The sequence below is a fragment of the Mustela lutreola genome, chromosome 3 (assembly GCF_030435805.1).
Source record: "Mustela lutreola isolate mMusLut2 chromosome 3, mMusLut2.pri, whole genome shotgun sequence".
Classification (NCBI taxonomy): Eukaryota; Metazoa; Chordata; class Mammalia; order Carnivora; family Mustelidae; genus Mustela; species Mustela lutreola.
In genome coordinates, this window is record NC_081292.1 from 2,575,728 (window position 1) to 2,591,869 (window position 16,142).

A 16,142-nucleotide genomic window follows, 5' to 3' on the forward strand; every position below is an offset into this window, starting at 1 on the left:
CCGGCCCTTTCCCCCGGCCCCGGGCACATCCAGATCTCTCCCAGGACACCAACCCCATGCGTCCCCACAGAGCGGCCAGTACTCACAGGATGGGCCCTGGGCTGGTGCTGAGCCTGCAGACAAACTCAGGCATGCGTGTGCCCCAGGGACACGCATGAGGAGGCACCAGCGGAGGCCCAGATCCCAAGTACTCAGGCCCTAAGTCACGGGCACACACACACACCCGGGCTCAGGACAGGCAAAACACAGAAAACCCAGTCATAGCTGGGGACCCAAAGAACCACCGCGGGCAGTCGTAGCCAGTGTGCATCGGTCCCTCTGGCAAAAGACTGGGTCCCCGTGTGCTGTTCCCGCCTCCCACAGCCATGCTCTCAGGGGCCCTGCAGCCTCCCCCAGACATGACACGGTGGGTAGAAAGCCAGGGCCTGGGCCACCCTCCCCCCCCTCTCTTCACCGCCCCCCCACCCCCACCCCCGACCTAGGTGGTGTAGCTTTGGCCCCACCCCTCTGTGCCTTAGTTTCCTCCTCTGTCTGGCCAGGAATGAGCCGCAGACTCAGCTGCCTCTAGGCTCCCTCCCCCAGGGCCCAGGAATCAGGCTCCTCCAGGGGGCTGGCCAGCCCGGGAAGGAGCCCGCCCCCACCCCGCCCCCACCCCTCCGCCTTTGCCCAAAAGGAGCCCCAGCGCGGGCCTGACGTCAGGCCCCAGGAAGGCGGGTCGGGCTGCCGGACTGAGTGGCCCACAGAGCTGCCCCGGGAGGTCTTCCAGGCTTAGGCTGTGCCGGCTCTGTCTCAAGCCACCGGACTAGGCGAAGGTACGGTGAGTCCCCCAAGGGCTGTCCCCCGCCTCCCAGAGCTGGACAGTGCCAGGAGTATCCTCACTCCCCAGCCAGGCGCACAGCACAGGGGCTGAGGGACCAAGAAAGCGCTCCCAGACCGAGGGAGGGGAGAGATCAGAGCCTGAAAGGGCTTTGAGGTCCCACCCTGCAGGGAGCCATTGTACAGATGGGAAAACTGAGACCCTGAGGGCAAGGGGGCGGGTGGTAGCAGCTGGCCCGGCTAGGCAGAGAGGGGAAGGGCGGGCGTGCAGGGGCTTGTGGGAGCATCCTTCCTGACCGGAGCCCCACCTGTGCTGCTCCCACCCCCTTCCCTGGCTTTCATTCATTCATTAGCACTCTCCCTGGCCATCTGCGGGGTGCCCAAAGCTCTGTCTCTGTTTTCCCACCCATCGAGGCAGTAGGGTGGCCCCAGAGGCCAGGATAAGGAAGGGATTGGGTGCTTGACCACCTTGACCGCCTTTGGGACCTTGGCCACCACTGTCCCCCAGGCTGGGGCAGGGTCAGTGGTTGAGGGACTCGTGTGGATAGGCTCCTGACCGTGCCACCCCACAGCTGAGGCTCTATGCTCCAGCCCTGGCTCTTTGCCCACTCTTTCAGCCAGGGGGAAACTGAGGCCAAGGCAACTGGCCCTCCCAGGCCCCAGCATGAACCTCGGAGCTGGCACTGCCCCCGCCCGGCTCCGGCTGGCGGTGAGCACCCTGGGAGAAGGGCAGTAGGAACAGGGTCCCGAGGGGGGCGGGCGGGTTGGGAACTGGCCGGTGGCCAGGGTGCCTGGCGGGACAGACAAGGAGCAGCTGTGCAACCTCGGGCAAGACTGGGGATGGAGGCACGGTAGGATGGTGGTGACGGCTCACAGCCCCGCGGCCGGGGCCCGGACCTGCCTGCAGGACCTCATACTCTCCTGCCAGGATTGGTCACTCCCAGACAGAGGGCTGCCCCGAATGCCACCTCTTCCCCTCGGGTAGCTTCCCCACGGTGTGGCCATGGGCAAGTCACTGCCCCTCTCTGAGCCTTGGCAAAAGTAGGGTTGCGGGGGAGGGGCTGCTGCTGCTTCTAGAGCCCTGGTCTGTGTGGGAAGGAGGACTGGAGTTCTCCGAGCACCTGCACTCTGGTCTCATTTCTTCCCGGGGGACCCGACGGCCAGGCTGTGGGTCTCAACGTGCCCACTTCACAGATGACAAAACTAAGGCCCAGAGGGGCCAAAGTGGACTCTAAAAATCACTCATCTGGTCATTCAGCTGCGGTGCTCACGGACTGCCAGTCCAGTAGGGAAACAGATAACTACCCAGCTGCCAGGGGGTGGGTGAGCAGCAGAAAACAAAGCCAGTGAAGAGAAGGTAGTGCCGAGAGCTGGGCAATCTGGGAGGGCTTCTCTGAGGAGGTGCACTGGGGTCTGAAGAGCTCCCTCCGAAGACCCTGCCCCGCCCAGGGGAGTGGCCCCCACAGCAAGTGAAGCCACAGCTGTCCCTCAGCCAGGCCTGCCCGCAGGCTTCTCAAGGGTCCTGAGCACAGAAGCCCCCACCCTCCTCCTGTCTCAAACACCTGTTCCTCCAGAGGCCCCGGGGAGGCCCCTCCTGCTCTGGGGACTCCCCCAGCCTTGCCGCGGCTGTGAACTGGGGGGAGGGCGCGGGGCCAGACCTGCCCGGGAACCTCTGTGCCCCCTGTACCTGCACCACTGGGGGTTCAGGGTCAGGTCTCATGCCTCAGAAGCACCGGGTCCTAACCACGCCTCTGACCCCAACTCCGGGCTATGCGTCCCAGGCCAAGCTGCTGGCTTCCGGTTCCAGGTCTGCACCATGGGCGCAGTCAGCTCTCCAGGGCACGGGACTGGCAGGGGTGCCATGGGGCAGAGCTCAAGTCTTGGGTCCTCCAGCCCCTGCTGAGGGACCCAGACACACCACTTAACTGTCCTGTACCTCAGTGTCCTCACGGGCAAAACCGGGCCAGATGCACAGAACAGGGGCATCTTGGAAGGAATCAGCAGGGATCAGGGAGGGGTCGTCTCGAAGACAACTGTGGATTGTGGGATCACAGCTCTCCCTCGTGGAGGGGTGCCCAGGGGCTGAGGGAGGACTGTGTGGGCCGGACACTAGGGTGCACGGGGCCTTCAGCAGGTGACAGGGCCGGGGATGGATCTGCAGACAGCTTGCCCCGAGAGAAGCCGGGGGGCGGGTTCCCCTGCTGTGAGCCCCTGCACAGCTGCCTGTGGGCCAGCCATGCCCGCAGCCGCCCTCCCGGAGAAACCTGCACGTCCTCCAGGCTGAGGGTGCAGAGGGCGGTCTGTGGGCAGGGTCAAGCCCATGCAGCTCAGGGGCCCCTCTGCACCGCACTCAGCCCACACCCTCCCGCGTCCCCTGTGCCTGAGCCGGGGGGAAGAGAGCCGGACGGGGATAGGAACCCAGATTCTGGGTGGCACCACCTAGGACCTGCTAGGTGACCCAGGAACAGTCTGGCCCCTCTTGGGGACCTCAGTAGGGACCCAGCAGTCCCTGGATGGAATGAGCAGAGAGGCTCAGACCAGCCAAAAACAGCAGGCGACGTTCTAAAGTGGATGCCGTGAAACCAAGAATAATCATGAAAATAAACAGGAAGATGGTTCCCCAATAATGGCTATCTGGGCCGTGGAAGGGGGGGGCGGTCACCCAGCAGCAGCCTGGGGACACGCACAGGTACTCTCCGCTCTGGCCATGCCCTTGTGCACAAACCCCAGGTCCCGAGATGCCAGCCCACCCGCCCTTGTCCCCCCCAGCCCAGGCCAAGGGCGCTAGACCCGGGTTTGAGTCCCAGTTCCACCAACTTCATGCTGTGCGGCCCAGGCATGTGGCTCTCCTCTCTGGGCTCCTGCTTCCTCATCTGCAAAGCACCCTGTGGATTTCAAGGATCCTACAGGTGCCCGGCCCACAGCAGATGCTCTGTGCTCCTTGTCAGGGACAGACCGGGCAGCCCCTCTTGGCCTCTGGCACAGACCAGACTCCATGCTGCTGCCTGTTGGCCCAGGGTGGACGCCAGGCTCCTCGTCTGCTGGGGACCCTACGTAGCAGGACAAAGGCAGACAGGCTGCAGGATTGGCGTCCACCGGGCAGCTGGACAGCTGCGAGGGCACGTGCAGGGAGGGGGTGCGGTTTTGAGAAAAGCCACGATGTTAGGATGTGCCCACCCCTGCCAAAGAGGGGGCCCCCTCTCAGGGCCCGTGGGCAGGTACCAGCTCCTGACGTTGTAGGGAACGCCCAGCAAGCTGGCAGCAGCAACCTCCCATCGCTTGTTGGAAAGGACAGAGTCAAATGACCTGTGCAAAGATGCTCATTCCCTGCTCTGGGACCAGGAGCAGGGTGGGGATGACAAGGGACCGGCTGGACCCCACAGGGTAACAGAGTAGGCTTCCTAGAGGGGCTGTCAACCCTTCCTGTGTCCCGGTGGCAGCAGGAGGCACAGGCTGGAGTCCTGCCCCCAGCCCCTCCCCCACCAGCCCCGCCCTCCGAGGCTCCCCCGGCCCCTCCCCCACCAGCCCCGCCCTCCGAGGCTCCCCCGGGAGTGTTTCCTGGGGAAGGGAGGCCAGAAAGTCCTCAAGAAGGTGAGCAGAATGTTGGGGAGGAAGGGAGCGAGGAAGAGTCTGGTGGAGGAAGAGCTTGGGCCAGAGCTCGGGGCGGGAGGGCGCGTGGAGTGTCCCCAGACAGCTGAGGTGCAGTGAGTCTGGAGAGAGGTCCCCCCCAGCCTAGGCAGGGCCTCGGGTCCCTCACAGGGACGGCCCCTACCACGGGCATCACCCTTTACCCACATGCCTCCCTGGAAGGTCTCCGCGAAGCTCTGGAAGGCCTGTGATGTGCAGGGCTCTGCGTGTCCCCACCTGGAGGGGCCGGGAGGAAACACCGCCCTCACCGTGCACCCCCACCTGCCCCCGCCCCCCGGACACACCTGCACCAGGCACTCTGGGTCCAAGCCCTCCTCCAAGGCCAGCTGAGGCCGTAAGCGGAGCAAGAGACCGGGAGGGAAGCCTGGGAGGTCACCTCTGGCCAGGAGCCTGCCTCCCAGCAGGCTGGATCCAGGCCAGGCATTTTGCACCGTGTTCAAGGCCCTGTGAGGGTGGCTCCTGGCCTCAGCCTCCTAGGCTGTTCGAGCAGGCTTCCACACCTGCAGAGTCCACTGCCTCTTCCAGGAAGCCTTCCCTGATCCCACCTTCCTTTGCCTCCCAATCACCCTGCCAGCATTCAGCTGGGGATCTATCTTCTCCACCCAAGACACCCCACAGGTCTCAGATCTATAGGAGAACCATGGATGAATGGGGGGCTGCTGGGTGGGGGCATCAGGCCCTGGGTCTAAATTGGACTCTGTCCCTGCTAAGTATGGGGCTCGCCGACCCCCCACCGCCAAGACCTCAGGTTCTCACCTGGCAGGTGGACACCTGGCTTCCCAGTCTGCTGTGTGGAGGTGAACGAAACCCAAACGCCCAGCAAGTGCTCTCTGTATGTGAAAGCAGGTCAGAATCAGCCCAGCCAAGGACAAGCCCCAAGGCCCAGCGGGGTGACCCCAGTTTAGCTGCTGAAACTCCCCGTCTCTGTGTCCTGTGCCCTCATTTAAAAATGTGGATTAGCCCCCCTCCCAATAATAGGAGGAGTCCTCATGTCCCTTTCCACTTGCTCCCCACCACAAGGGCCCCCCAAGGGCAGGGGGCAAGAGAGAGCAGGCCACGCCAAAGACATGCCAAGTGGAGACTCTGGGGTCTATGGGCTGGGCTCAGGGGAGCCAATTTGGGCTGTAAAATAGAACGACTTCCTTTATTTTTGGAGCAGCTTCACAAGGCAGCAGCCTCACCTGGGGTGATCTCCCCAACCTCAGAGGAGAGCAAGCTAAGCTTTCATGAATTCGCTCACTCACTCGACATGCACTGAATGTGATTTATGCTCCTCTCTTTTGTTGAAATTCACAGACTAGTGGGGACACCAGACAAGTGGCCAGACAATGACAGAGCCACAGTGTTATGAGAACCCAAAAGAGGCCACAAATCTACCAGGGAGGGCTCTCTGAAGGAGAAGGCATCCAAAGGGAAGGGAGACAGCATGTGAATAAGAGTGTATATAGGGTCATTTTAGTCACAAGGGCCGGAAACTCAGCTCAAATTAACGTAAGCCAAAGATGGAGGTAATTGCTTCATTTAACTGACAAGTCCCAGGACACCAGCTTCAGGCAGGGATGGATCCAGGCGCTTGAGCCACGTCCTCAGGACTTGGTCTCTGTACTTGGTCCTGCTTCCCCAGCAGCCAGCAGCAGCTTGACCTCACAGCCCCAGTGTCCTTTGAAGTCCCCAGGGCTGGCCATGGCTGACCAATCACTATAGCCTGGGGCAACTCACTCATCACTAGGGGTAGTCTGGGGCTCAGGGCTGCCGGAGCCCAAGAACAAGGCCAGGGAATGGAACAGGACCAAGCCACTGAAGGATTTTTTTTCCCGCAAATGGTCAAGAGAGGCTGAGCCAGCCTGTCCAGGCTGTGCAGTAGCCGCCTCTGACCCCAGGAAACCCTGGGCCTGGGTCTCAGCCCAAGCCTCACCCCCACCCCCGGGATACGACCATCACTCCTCCGCCCTGCCTGGTGGTGCTGCCAGGTGGTAAAGACGTTCCAGAAGGCGCAGACATGTCCAAGCCTCGAAGCATTTCAGAACTGGAGGTGCCCACGGATAGACGGCAAGACTGAGTCCAGCAAGGGGCCTGGGAGGGCCTGGGCAGGATGGATGGACCCCTGCCCCTCCTTCTGAGACCCCTCACTGTCTCTGAGACAGGCAGGAAGAGGAAGAGGGAAGGAAGTCAGGAGGCAGGCAGAGTGAGGCCCTCCAGGGGCTGGGGATAAGTGCCCCGGCCCTCCAGCTGCCCCTCCAGGACAGCGGCACACCAGTGGCTCACTCCCACCCAGGACCAGGACTCAGTCCTGGGGGCCGAGGGCTGCGCAGAGCGCCTCTGCCACCTCCCACCACCCTTCTCCCAAGGGGCCCCCTTTCCCTAACCCTCACCTGTGTGCGCACTGGGCCCCGTCTCCCCGCTCCTACCCACCAAATCCCTTCAGGGCGCATCCTGTGCCACCTTCCAGCATGCCTCGGGGCAGCCAGAGGTGACTTCTAACTTTGCCCACCTTACAGGCGAGGACACTGAGGGCTGTTCCAGGGTGTTCTAAGTGGTTTGGGATGAGCTATGCTCCAGCACCCCCCCCCCCCACTGCTGTATGTCTTCCCAGTTGACCCTGAGCCCCCCGAGAGCAGCCTGCATCTCTGTTCTGCCTGGAAAAGTCCCTGAATGTGGGCAGGCCAAGCGGGCTGGGGAAGCAGGCAGTGCACAGGTCCTAAGTCCAACCGCTTCTAGGCCCTGGGCCCGGCCCCACGCCAGGCACTATGAGGGCATGGCCTCTGCCCACAGGGCTCCCGCCAGCTGGCCCCAGCTATGAGGTCCAATCCACCTCAGCCAGGCCCAGGACACCCTGCCAGGAAGGGGAGGGGACAGGGCTGGGCCACCCCCTCAGACGCTCTCAGGACAGAGCCCCGCCTCCCCCATCAGGCCGAGGTGCCCAGGGTGAGGGCTTGGCAGAGCCGGCCCGAAACCGGGGTCCTGGGCCTCCTCTGCTCACTCTCCGCCCGGGGCCAGTCTGAAGGCCAGGTCTGTGCCTCCCCCTCAGCCTGGGCAGGCGTGCCTGGGGCCAGACTGTCCCCACAGAGGAGCAGAACCTTCTCTCCTTTCCCCTCATTCCAGGCTATATTTAGAGGCCAAGCAGAGAGCGAGGCGCGTGGGGAGTGGGTGCCGGGCGCCTACGGGCGGAGGGCGCCGCTTGCCTGGGTGTCCCCGTCCCCCCTCAGGACCAAGGGTCCAGCCCTGGGCTCACCTGAGGCAGCCCCAGGTCCCAGTCCTGGCCTGTCCCTCCCAGAGCTTCGGCTTCTTGGAGTGTGAGTGCAGGACGCCCAGAGGCCAGGACAGGGACCCAGCACCCAGCTCCTCGCCACACCCACACCATGAATCCGCCAGAAATGGGGAGAGGCAGGCTCTGCCCTTATGTGAGAGGGAGGCAGGCAGGGAGACGGAGGCTGAGAGGTTCCTCAACAGCCCAGAGCGGCTGCTGGTGTGGGGACCAACCTCTGTTGGCCAATGTCCCTGGGCCAATGCTCCCACGACCCCAGCACTCCAGCCATCGCTGGCGGTGACACCCCACCCGGCCCTGAGTCCCATCTTAGAAGGAAGCATCCTGCATAGGCCTAGCCCTGGCCGGCAGGAGGGGTGGGGGCCTGAGCGTGCACAGTGGGAGAGCGGAGCTGGCAGGAGGGTCCTCGGGGAGCCGCGCAGCCAGGGGACAGGAGCACTGGGTGCTGGGATTGGGTCGCTGGGAAGAACACCCTGCTGAGGGTCACGGCCTTGACCCGAGCAGTTTCAGAGGTTCCCAGGGGAAGCCGTCCCAGTGGACGGTCAAGGAGCGGCATGAGCAGAGGCAGTGAAGACCAAGGGGGAAACTGAGGCCCGGAGGACAGAAGTCCTTCCTGAGGCCGTGGGGAAGGAGGAGAGAGGGGGCGCCTCCGCCCAGAAGCTCCCAACCCAGCTCCTCCCCGGGCCAGAGAGGGGCGGGCCGGGTGCTATGTGGGCAGGTTCAGGAGGCCATCAGCAGGCCGCAGCCCAAGAAGTCTCCACAGGCCAAGCCCTGGGCCTGGAGGCCCACCACTGAGTTCCTCATTGTTCAAAGCCAAATGAACAGATGCCCTGGAAAGGGGTCATCAAGTGAGAACGCCCGCACTTAGCCACTGTGAGAAGTGAGCCACGGGGTGTGGTGTGCAGGGGTGGGTTGTTACAGGAATGGAGACAGCCAGACTCACAGAGGAGCAGGGGGCAGATGAGACCTGCCGAGAGTCCGGGATGAGGGACCAGGCTGTGACCGGGGTCAGCGCTCAGAGTGAGGTCTGAGTCAGGGCTCAGTGCGTGGCAGGATCGAGGTTCCTGGGATCCGGTGTGGCTGACATCAGGGCTCAGCCTTGTTTGGGATCAGGGTTCAGAGTCTTGGAGCGGGGAAGCGCGGTGTGCTCCGCAGACATCGCCGTCTCTCCTCACCTGGCCGGCCTCGGGAGCGTCCTGAGCGCCCTGCCCGTCCCCCAGCTGCAGAGGCCCCCGGGCCCCCATCCCTGGCCTGGACCCTCCGGCACCTCGAGCCTGCAGCCGGCCCGCATGTGAGGCCGGCCCTGGGGAGTTTTCTGGAAGGGCGTCACCCTGGGATTATCTCCCAGAGGAAGTGTTCTGTACTGTTTATTATTTGTCTCCCTGTGACACGGACGCGAACCTAGTGCAGACACACTGGAAAACCAACAAGCGCGTGGAAGGGAACCAAAACGACTGTTGGCCACGTCCCCAGAGCCAGATCCCTGCCGTCCTCCACGCCGCGCCACGGCTCATTTGTTTTCACTGTAGGGACACAGGCAGGGAGGCACCCCTCTCCTCCTTGGGGCCATTCAGGGGTCCCCCACCGCCTGGGAATCCAGGTTCCCAGCCCCGTGCCCCAGCCTCACAGCCTCCCCTCGCTCTTGCCCATGGCCCCAGGACGTCTCTCGCTGCCCTAGATGTCCCTGTGCTCCCCGCCGGCCTGACTTAGCATTCGACAAACGAATCGACCCTGCGTCTTTGGGGCTGGGGTACCAGACAGAGGGCAGCCCAGCCGGAAAGGACTAGAAAGCTGAGACCTAGGCCTGCATGTGGTGGCTATGGCCATGGGCCTAGGCAGCCTCTGACTCCTCCCAGCAGCCTTGGGGGTCAGCAGATGCCCAGGGCCACGGTCCCAGAGGCAGAGGCAAAGCTAGGTGACCTCAGGCACGTGCAGACCTCTCTGGGCGCAAGGAGAGAGGTGGCCTACTGCCCTGCCCGGGCTTCCCTCCAGGCCAGACTGGAGCGTGACCCTTAGCCAGCAAGGACACCGCTGCCGTGCCTCCCCTCCACCAGGCTGGACGTTTGGTGCCCAGCCCCCAGCAGACAGAACTCAGTACCCCCAGTCCACAGAGTAGAAGCTGCCGGAGTGAGCCCATGGCCTGGGGCCAGAGAGGCAGCCGTGGGGAGTGGGCAGTGTCCCACGTGCTTGCAGCAGACGCCCCACGTCCATGGGCCGTGGTGGGGGCCAAGGGGGCACGCAGTGTCTTCCTTTCCTCTTGCAGGGCGGGGAGGCGCACTGGGGCGCACTGTGCGGCTGGGATGTCCCACGTACCCACCCTTCCCCCCAGCTTGTCCCCAAAGCCCTCTCCTTTCTCCAGAAAAAGCCAGAAATGCCCTTATTTGGAGCATCAGCGCGGCAGGGATGGGGGTGGGGGCCTGTTAACCCTTCACGCATAAACAGAGATAAATCTCAGTCCGTTAAACACAGCGGCGCAGGAACATAAACAGAGTGCGCGGCCCCTTACCCGCCGGAGCGCAGCGTTTATTTAACTCACACCCGCCCCGCAGCGGCTGCTGGGACCCAGCTCCAGGTGCAGGCTCCAGCCTGCACCCTGCAGGATCCTTGAACCTCCCAGGCAACAAGGGTGCCCACCTCCCAGCGCGGGGAGCCCCAGGAGGTCGGGTGGGGGCAGGGGGAGATGATGGCCCTTGGGCGAGGTTTCTTGTGAGGACCTTAGCCCGCGGGCATTGGCCCACCCCCGGCCTTAGAAGAGCCAAGAACAGATGGGCGGGCAGGAGGACAGGGTCTGGCCCGCCGGTGTGGGGCAGCCAGGCGGGGCCGTCGTGGGCATCACGGGCCGGGCTCTTTGGAGCAGAACCGTGGTTTATCGGGCAGCAACTAACCCTGTGGTTTATCCAGCACCAACTATGTGCTCAGTTAATGCTAGCAGCTCCACAACCCCCGCCATATGGTTTCAGGAGGGGAAACACAGAGAGGTTAAGTGACTGGCCTAAGGCCGCACAGTGAGGAAGGGAGGAACCAGGCCTGGAGCCCGGGTTCAAGCCTCCCACTCTTGGATTCACAGCTTACCTGCGCCACAGCCTTTGTCTTCCCTCTTGGTCCTGGGACAGTCCTGTACAGCAAGGGTTTTTCCTTCCCGCGGCATCAAGGAGCAACATTCGGCCAGAGCTCCTCCCCGGCAAGTGCGGGGCCCCATGGGATGGAGAGGGCAGGCGTCTCAGGGCCAGACGGGAATGCTGGGGACCTCGGCGAGCAGGCAAAGCCCGGCAGCACCAGGCTCCAGTCACGGCTCCCACCACCCAGGGCTAACCGGCCTCCTTCCTTGCAGGACCCCCGTGTGTGCCGGCCGCCACCATGCCCTCCGCGTCTCCCGTGGGCTCCTGGGCCCCGGCGACCCCCAACGCCACGGTGGCGGAGGCCAACGGCAGCGTGCCGGAGAAGCCCCTGTTCCACGTGTTCGCCCGGCTGGACGAGGAGCTGCACGCCGCCTTCCCGGGCCTGTGGCTGGCGCTGATGGCGGTGCACGGCCTCATCTTCCTGGCGGGGCTGGTGCTCAACGGGCTGGCGCTGTACGTCTTCTGCTGCCGCACCCAGGCCAAGACGCCGTCGGTCATCTACACCATCAACCTGGTGGTGACCGACCTGCTGGTGGGCCTGTCCCTGCCCACGCGCTTCGCCGTCTTCTACGGCGCGCGCGGCTGCCTGCGATGCGCCTTCCCGCACGTCGTCGGCTACTTCCTCAACATGCACTGCTCCATCCTTTTCCTCACCTGCATCTGCGTGGACCGCTACCTGGCCATCGTGCAGCCCGACGGCTCCCGCCGCTGCCGCCGGCTGGCCTGCGCCAGGGCCGTGTGCGCCTGCGTGTGGCTGGCCGCCGGCGCCGTGACCTTGTCGGTGCTGGGCGTGACGGCCGGGGGGCGGCCTTGCTGCCGCGTGCTGGCGCTGACCGTGCTGGAGTTCCTGCTGCCGCTGCTGGTCATCAGCGTGTTCACCGGCCGCATCGTGTGCGCCCTGTCGCGGCCGGGCCTCCTGCGCCAGGGCCGCCAGCGCCGCGTGCGGGCCATGCAGCTCCTGCTCACGGTGCTCGTCATCTTCCTCGTCTGCTTCACGCCCTTCCACGCCCGCCAGGTGGCTGTGGTGCTGTGGCCGGACGGGCCGCCCCGCGCCAGCCTCGTGGCCTACCACGTGGCCGTGACCCTCAGCAGCCTCAACAGCTGCCTGGACCCCATCGTCTACTGCTTCGTCACCAGCGGCTTCCAGGCCACCGTCCAAGGCCTCTGCCGCCGCCACGGAGCCGGGTACGAGCCCAACAGCGGCAACATGGTCAGCGCGCACAAGAGCTCCCGCGGCTCGGGCCACCATCACATCCTCAGCGCCGGCCCCAGCATCTTCACCCAGGACCTGACCAACGGGCCTGACGCTTAGTCGGCGGGACCCTGCCAGGGCCCCAGAGGTCAGGACCAGGTGGGGCAGACTAGGTCCAGGCCAACGGAGACCTCGGCTCTGCCTGGGGGTGTGGGTGGGAGGGCCGACTGCATTGCCCTGGATTGATTGGTGATGGCTGCCCCGCACGCTGCCTGCGGAAGGGATCTGAGGCCACACAGCTCCAAAGTCGGTTAGCAATGTCTGCCTCGGGTTCCGCAGGGGAAGTGGTAGTCCAGACGCCGACGGCTTACCGTCCCGGGGGCACAGACCATGGCGGGTGAAAACGCAGAGGCGCACCCCAGAGCTGCTTCTCTCCTGGCCCGTCCTCACCCTACAAGGGACTCCTCAGAAACAGGCACTAGGAATCCCAAAGAGGTTCTGCTCCCACTGCTCTCGTCCCCTCCTCCGCATGCCTGCCCCCCACAGAGAGAACAAGCACGGAAAGGGAAAGTCGGGGCACACGAGTGTCCCGTGAGCAGACGGGAGGCATCCAAGTCTCTGGAAGTCCACCGCCCAGGGCCTCCGTGAACCGCACGGCAAGACAGCATGACGGCCCTGGGGAGCTTCGCTGGAAGGGCTGTGACATCTGGGCTGAGGCCTGCCCCCCCACAGCCCACAGAAGAGGGCCTGGGTCCTGCCCCTCTGGGGTGGGAGGGGGGAGGCAGCACGTACAGGGGCCACGGCTGGGCCACGGCCACATCAGAGTCAAAACCCCATCCCATGTCCTGCCACACCCCTGCGCCAGCCCTTGGAGGCAACTCCAGTCCGCCCAAAGCCCCCACTCCAGGAATGACCTCAGAATACACTGCCTGCTGCCTCAGGAGGGCGGCAGGGCTTGTGGCCCCATCCTATGGATGAGAAAACCAAGAGCAAAGACCTAGAGCAGCTCGGAGGCCTCCCAGCCCGAGGCTCCCAGCAGCCCACATCCAGAGCCTTTACTCTCCTTCAGAGGCAAGGACCACTGGCCAGCTCCTGCCTGGCTCGCCGTTTCTCCCCTGCCTGTCCTGGGGAGGTAGCATTTTTTTCTGGCTTGGGTCTCCGGCGCCTCCTCTAAGCTGCACTCCAGGATTGCCTCCACAAACCTTCTATGGAGCAGCCAAGCTCTCTGAGCCCTTTGTAGACTGCTGCAGGGTAGGGCCTCCTGGGGGAGAGGAGCCCTGGGCCTGAGTCAGGCCCCATGCTGGCACTCGGCCACAGCCACTGAAGCAGGGTGAGATGGAATCCAGCCTCGGATCTGCCCAGCCTTGCAAAGGAGAGTCCTATGTGCTCAGTGGCTCCCGCCAGAGGCCTCCATCCTCCAAGTTCAGGGCCCTGGAGGGAGGCCTGGGAGGCAGGAAGGCCATTTAAGCCCCATGCTACAGATGAGAAAACTGAGTCTCAAAGAGGGAAAGGCCCAGCCAGGGTCGGAGAGAGCACCAGGTCCTCCAAGGTCAGCTCTGTCTTTGCCCGCCCCTGCAGGACAGGTTCCAGGCATAGTATGGGAGCCTCTCCCCGACCTTGCTCAGAGCAGGGCTATGGCTCCCCAGGGACCCAGAGCCACATGGGGCAGAGCAGGGACCTATGAGCCCGTGGCAAGAGGGATGCCAAGCCAAGGACCAGCACTACTGGTGGGGTTTCAGGCAAGGAAGCCCCCACGGAGCTCTGTTTGTCCCCAGCCCCACATCGCACCAGGGCAGGCATGCGGTGGAGGGGTGGAGGGGAGGGTCACTGAGCACCACCTGTGGGCTCTCTCCCGGGTGCTCATTCTCATTCACACTCAAGAGGGAGTGGCTGAGCCGAGGGCAGGGCCGTGTTTGGAGGTGGAGGAGTCGTGGTTCTCCTGGGACAATCCCTTCCTCTAGGAGGGGGGTCCGTAAAGCAGGTGAGCCAGCGCGCAGATCTGGGAAATGGTGACCGGGACCCGGGTCTCTTCCCTTTGCTTCACAGCTGTTGTCTCGTTAGTCCCCGCCGCGTACAGACAGAAGAGCTGTGGGCAGCCCTGGGATCCGGCATCCAGGGAGGTGTCCGAGCCCCCTCCCCTTGTCCTCAGGCCTGAAATCCCATCATCCAAGCTGGGTTTCTCAGGGGCTCCCAGGGCCCTGTGGGAACCTTCCACCACTCAAGCTGGACAGGTAGTCACCGGTCTTCTGCAGCTGGGACGGGAACCGGAGGCTGACCCCGCTCTTCCAAGAACTCAGCCTGACGGCCCCACAGAGCTCTCTCTAGGTGGGCCTCAGCTTCCCCATCTCCCCTGCTCTCTCTCCCCTCCTTGGCCTGCAGCTGGCGGAGAAAGGGCTGAGGAACCCCCCCACCACCACAGCTCTCTCGAAGGCTTGATCCCACCTCCTGACGTCTGGCTCCCTCCTACTCTGACCTCCTTGTAGGGACTGAGCCCCCAGGGGCCTCCAGAGGCCGACCCGGACTGTCCTTGTTCCCACAGGGGCCAGGGTGTGAGGTCTCTGGACCCCTCTCCCCGGCCTCCCTTCCCTGATTTTCGGAAAGCCCAAGTGACGTGACATGGTGTGTGTATTTATATCTGATGTAAACGATCTCCTCACAAGAAGTCCTCGTCCTGAATTAAATCTGTTCCTTCCCTCCCTGCCCTCCACTCAGTGAGCATGCGCAGGCATCACCTGCCCCAGACATGCCCCCCATGGAGTCTCAGACCCTTTGAGGTCTGAGAGTTTGGGGGGCTCTGCGCCAGCAGGAGCACATTCACCGCCAGGGACAGGCTGTGGTGGTGGGTGTGTGCTTGCACCGTCCCTAGGGGGCGGGGGGTGGGGGCGGTTAGGGACCTGGAGCCCCACGGAAACCACTCTTGAGGTGTCCTGTCCTCTGAACCTGCCCAGAAGCCTGGGAGGTGGGGACTGTCATCCCTGATCTACAGACGGGGGAAGGGAGGCTCGGGCGTCCTGGATGGCCTGGCCTCCGGACCCCTGGTTCCTGCCTCTCGAGGCAGCCTGGGTCCTCCGGTCCTCTGCTCCTCCTGGGCAGCCCCGGGTGGGAAAGGGCGTGGCTAGATGCCGCCCATCGCTCTGCTGTCTGGCGCGCTCTGAGGCCGGAGGCGGCCGGAGGTAAATATTAGGGCCTGTTTAGATTAAGCTCCATTAATAGCAGAAAATGTCACTGCGGCGCCTGCCCCAGCTTCCTGGGGGCCTCCGGTGCCTGGGGCAGGCGTGGAAGGCCCTGTGGGAGATGGATGTCCCCCCTGACAGCCGGATCCGACCCTGCACTGCCCCGGGCCTCCTCACACCCCTCCCTTCCCCCGGGAGGCTCAACGTGTGCCTCCTCCAGGGGCCCAGGAGGCAGGTGCCGAGGAGGTGAGGTTGTTCCGCCAGCCGAGGCAGCCTCCCCATGGGGTCTGTGCTCCTAATTCACCGAGAAGGACACCGAGGCTTAGAGATGTGAGGGGACCCATGCAAGGCCACCCAGTGACACCCAGGAAGAGCACTGCCCACCCGGACCTGCCTGGTCCCAGGGTCAAGGCCACCCCCAGCCCCTGACCGCGGCAGGAGCCAGGGAAGCTGTGGGTCATTGCGCTGAGTCTGGGGCAAGGGGGACGTACCCTGGGGCAGGCCTGGGGAGACGGCCTGTGTCATCCCCGTGTCCACGTGAGCCCCGCCCCACGGAGCCAGGCCTGGGGAGATGGCCTGTGTCATCCCCGTGTCCACGTGAGCCCCGCCCCACGGAGCCTCCCCAGACCTCCCAGACGGGCCCTTCCCCACCCCTGGCAGCCCCCTCTCGCCCTGCGCTTAGGGCCCTGCACACCCTCCCCTGGGCCTTCCTTTGGTGCAGCACAAGCCCTGACTATGCCCATCCTGGGTCCTTCCCTTCCTCTGGCCCTGGGGCCAGCCTGCCGGAACCCTTCCCACCCCAACCCAGGACAGACCACCCGGCCCAGCTGTCCCTCGGGGCTTGCCCCCAACCTAACCATCGGGCTTGACCCCGCGCTGAGCCCGCAGGGACTCTGCAGGGCCCCTGGGAGTCCAAAGGCGGGTGGCAC

General features: G+C 64.3%; 1 protein-coding gene across 1 annotated transcript; it reads left to right on the forward strand.

Moving 5' to 3' along the window:
* The first annotated feature begins 677 nt into the window (after positions 1-677).
* Positions 678-14,736, forward strand: GPR20 (G protein-coupled receptor 20). Its single transcript, XM_059168783.1, has 2 exons — positions 678-812; positions 11,061-14,736. Exon 2 carries the CDS (start codon positions 11,087-11,089, stop codon positions 12,158-12,160), a length of 1,074 nt encoding a protein of 357 aa, XP_059024766.1. The 5' UTR covers positions 678-812; positions 11,061-11,086; the 3' UTR covers positions 12,161-14,736.
* Positions 14,737-16,142: the final 1,406 nt, after the last annotated feature.